Source organism: Littorina saxatilis, linkage group LG8, assembly GCF_037325665.1.
Source record: "Littorina saxatilis isolate snail1 linkage group LG8, US_GU_Lsax_2.0, whole genome shotgun sequence".
Taxonomy (NCBI): domain Eukaryota; kingdom Metazoa; phylum Mollusca; class Gastropoda; order Littorinimorpha; family Littorinidae; genus Littorina; species Littorina saxatilis.
In genome coordinates, this window is record NC_090252.1 from 12014573 (window position 1) to 12018307 (window position 3735).

The 3735-nt window shown below is 47.6% G+C and overlaps 1 protein-coding gene across 1 annotated transcript in view; it reads left to right on the plus strand.

The window, feature by feature from the left end:
• Positions 1 to 3735, plus strand: part of LOC138973980 (uncharacterized) — a 32589-nt gene extending 28854 nt beyond the window's left edge. The window contains exons 6-7 of the mRNA XM_070346672.1: positions 1474 to 1756; positions 3379 to 3735. Of these exons, the coding sequence (XP_070202773.1) occupies positions 1474 to 1756; positions 3379 to 3468 (373 nt within the window). The 3' untranslated portion in view covers positions 3469 to 3735. The remainder of the gene's footprint in view (positions 1 to 1473; positions 1757 to 3378) is intronic.

Here is a 3735-nt window from a genome sequence, read left to right on the forward strand (position 1 = left end):
GGGTGACCGTTAATTGCACACACCAACTTTGTGAAATTGTAAATGTGAAAATTACCGCCTCAGCTTAATTCAGGAAAGGAAAGCATTGAAACTAATTGGTTTTGCAATTTGGTTAGAGCCTCCCTAGTCCAATTAAGAACAGAAATCTGAACTATCACCTCAATGTAAATGCCAGCAGTGGTTTGCATTCAGCGTCCCCAAAATGGAACAGTTGGCTTATATGGGTTAACTAATTTTGATGAACGAGGAAGAAACAAGTACGGAATGTAGGATAAATAAAATATGTCTTCATGTATGATATCACATGCCATTAGTGCGGGTGGCTGATTTCACCTAAACACACACACACACACACCTGGATTGCGCGACTCTTTGTTGCTGCTAGTTTCCATTAGGGTGAATCGACCCGAATGTACCAGCAATTGGATAATGTGTACTAGTTGATTTGCTTTATGAACAGTTAAGCTTTTTGTTAATCGTTGTCTTTGTGTCTCTGTTCCGAAAGCAATGCAATTTGGTGCCGAAAGAAATAATGTTATATTTATATCTTTTATGAGTTATGGACATTCTTTGTCAATTATCATCTCATCTCGTCTCATCTCATCTTGTCTCGTCTCTTCTTCTTCTTCTGCGTTCGACACGATTTAGAGTCTCTCTCCGAGGGATGCCGCAAAGCTGGCCGTGCGGCGGAGTTCATATGCTGTTCCCCAGAGTTTTGTCTGAAGGTCCGTTCCGTCTGGTCACTGTTCTCGTCTCGTTTCAACTCATCTCATCTCAACTCATCTTATCACACCTTTTTGTTAATCGTTGTCTTTGTGTCTCTGTTCCGAAAGCAATACAATTTGGTGCCGAAAGAAATAATTTTATATTTATATGTTTTATGAGTTATGGACATTATTTGTCAATTCTCATCTCATCTCGTCTCACTTCATCTTGTCTCGTCTCATTTCAACTCATCTCATCTCAACTCATCTTATCACACCTAACCTCACTTCACCTCGTCCCACCTCAGCTCACCTCTCCTCATCTCATCTCACATCCCCTCACCTCACCTAACCTCACCTCAACTCATCTTAATTCCCCTCACCTAACATCACCTCACCTCACCTTACCTCACCTAACATCACCTCACCTCAACTCATCTTAATTCCCCTCACCGCACCTCACCACAGCTCACCTCACCTCACTGCACCTCCCCTCCCCTCCCCTCCCCTCCCCTCCCCTCCCCTCCCCTCCCCTCCCCTCTCCTCCCCTCCCCTCCCCTCTCCTCCCCTCCCCTCCCCTCTCCTCCCCTCCCCGCACCTCACCTCACCTCACCTCACCTCTTATCCTGTCTTATCTTATCCTGTCTTATCTTATCCTGTCTTATCTTATCCTGTCTTATCTTATCCTGTCTTATCTTATCCTGTCTTATCTTATCCTGTCTTATCTTATCCTGTCTCATCTCACCCTGTCTTATCTTCCCCTTGACAGCAACAAGTCCATCTCGCTGCGGACCCCCGGCACCAGCTCCCTGCACCACGACTTCTACGAGTCCAAGATCTCGGGCGACAGCGGCAACCCTTCCTTCTTCGTGCTGCACGACCAGCTGGTGCTGCTCTTCACCTTCACCACGGGAGGGGCGGGGGGAGGCACCAACCTCCTCTACTACCACGACGAGATCAACCAAATCATGACGCAGCTGGGCGGGGGGTACCAGCTCACCGAGATAGACCTCGGCAGCTTCTTGCAGGGAAACCAGGCTGTTCCGGCTCTCGTAGGATAGAGGACTGTTAGACTGAGGGAGTGGGGTAGTGAGGGGAGGGGTCCAAGCTTGGGATGGAGTGGGGGATTACTGGCTCTCTGAGATTGACCTGGGCAGCTTGTTGCAGGGCCACCAGGCTGTTCCGGATCTCATAGGATAGGGGACTGTAGGGCTGAGGGAGGGGGGTGGGGAGGGGAGGGGTCCAAGTTTGGGATGGGGTGGGCGATTACCGGCTCTCTGAGATAGACCTTGGCAGCTTCCTGCAGGGCAACCAGGCTGTTCCGGCTCTCAAAGGATAGGGGACTGTTAGGCTGAGGAGGGGTGAGGGGGGGAGGGGTGAGGCGGAAGGGGGGGGGGGGGGGTGGTGGCTCCCATAGGATAGAGGACTGTAGAATTTTTTGGTGGGGATATCAGCTCAACCTTTTTGACCCGGGCAGCTTCCTGCAAGAACACCATGCTGTGCCTGCTCTCATAGGATAGAGGACTCTAAACAGAAGTGAACACATCTTTAGCAAATTGTTTGTAAACAAATGTTGAACACTTTGTGACATAGTTCACTGTTCTACTAGCGAAAGAGGCACAAACAACAAACACAAGGTGTTCACAGGTGACTAATTATAGTGAATACTATGTGTGCTACTTTTGCCAGCAGATATATAACATTATGTATAATGTCACAAAGTGTTCAAGACGAGTTACATATATGTTTTCAAAATGTGTTCATTGCTGTCAAGACTGTAGGCTTGGGGTAGGGGTGGTGGTGGTGGGGGGGGGGGGTGGGGTGGTGGGGTGGTGGGTGGAGGTGGATAGCAGCTCACCGAGATTGACTTGGCCATTCCTGCAAGGCATCCAGCCCGTGCCTGCTTTCATAAGATAGGGGACTGTAAGATGAGAGGGGTAGGGTAGAGGGAGGGGGAGGGGGAGATTCGCTGCTGTCGAGATTGTTGAAACATTAAGGGACATTTTTAGGGGCGGGTGGCTGGTATGGTCGAGAGGGAGGGATATTGTGCGAATAGCAGCATAGCGCACTAGACTTAAAGAATAGTTCCACACATGACAAATGAATACGAAGTGAAAAAAAAAAACCCACACACATAATTATATAGCAGAAACGAAAACAAGCACGAGTATGTTCATGCACAGGTGTGCGTGTGAGTCTCTCTCTCTGTCGTCTGAAATCTATTTTTGTTTCTGTCTCCGGGTCTCCCGGTCTGTAAGTCTGTCTGACTGGCTGGCTGGCTGGCTGGCTGTGTGTGTGTGTGTGTGTGTGTGTGTGTGTGTGTATGTGTGTGTGTGTGTGTGTGTGTGTGTGTGTGTGTGTGTGTTGTCTTAAAGGTACACCCTATGCCGGTTACTACCAATATTGTTTTGATATCAAAATTGCACCATAAACAAAACACTCGTGCTCTCTCGGAAACGGCATATTCAAAAAGATTTGACACTTCCAACAGATCGAAAAAAAGTCGTTCCACAGAGAGACACAACACGCATTGCAACAGTGTTATTTGTTTCACACAAGTGCACCAGCGCCTAGTCCTTATGGGTACGGTCACTCCACAAAACCTACAACCTACAAGCAGCAGTTGAGTTTAGGATCATATGAGCCAAAGATGAACACGTTTTTCTTTTTGCAGTTTCGCTTCATGCACCTCAGCCCAGGAGAGAAGGTAAAACTCGCACCGTTTTACTGCACACAGACAGGAAACTTTGTGGAATGGTCGTGAACAAACTGAAGTTCATGCACAACAATGAAGATATTCGCTGAATTCAAATGACTGAAAATACACCCACATAATGCGCAATGGCGTGCACAATTCATCAATGACATGAACGCAATTCACGATGGGAAATGTCCTGACCCTGCCTATAATTGCTCGAAAGATCACACAAATCAGACCATTTGACCTACAAACTTGCTAATTCGTGAACTGGTCATGCCAAAGCAGAAGTTACGACAAACGTACACCAAATAAAGAGTAATTCAGTCGACA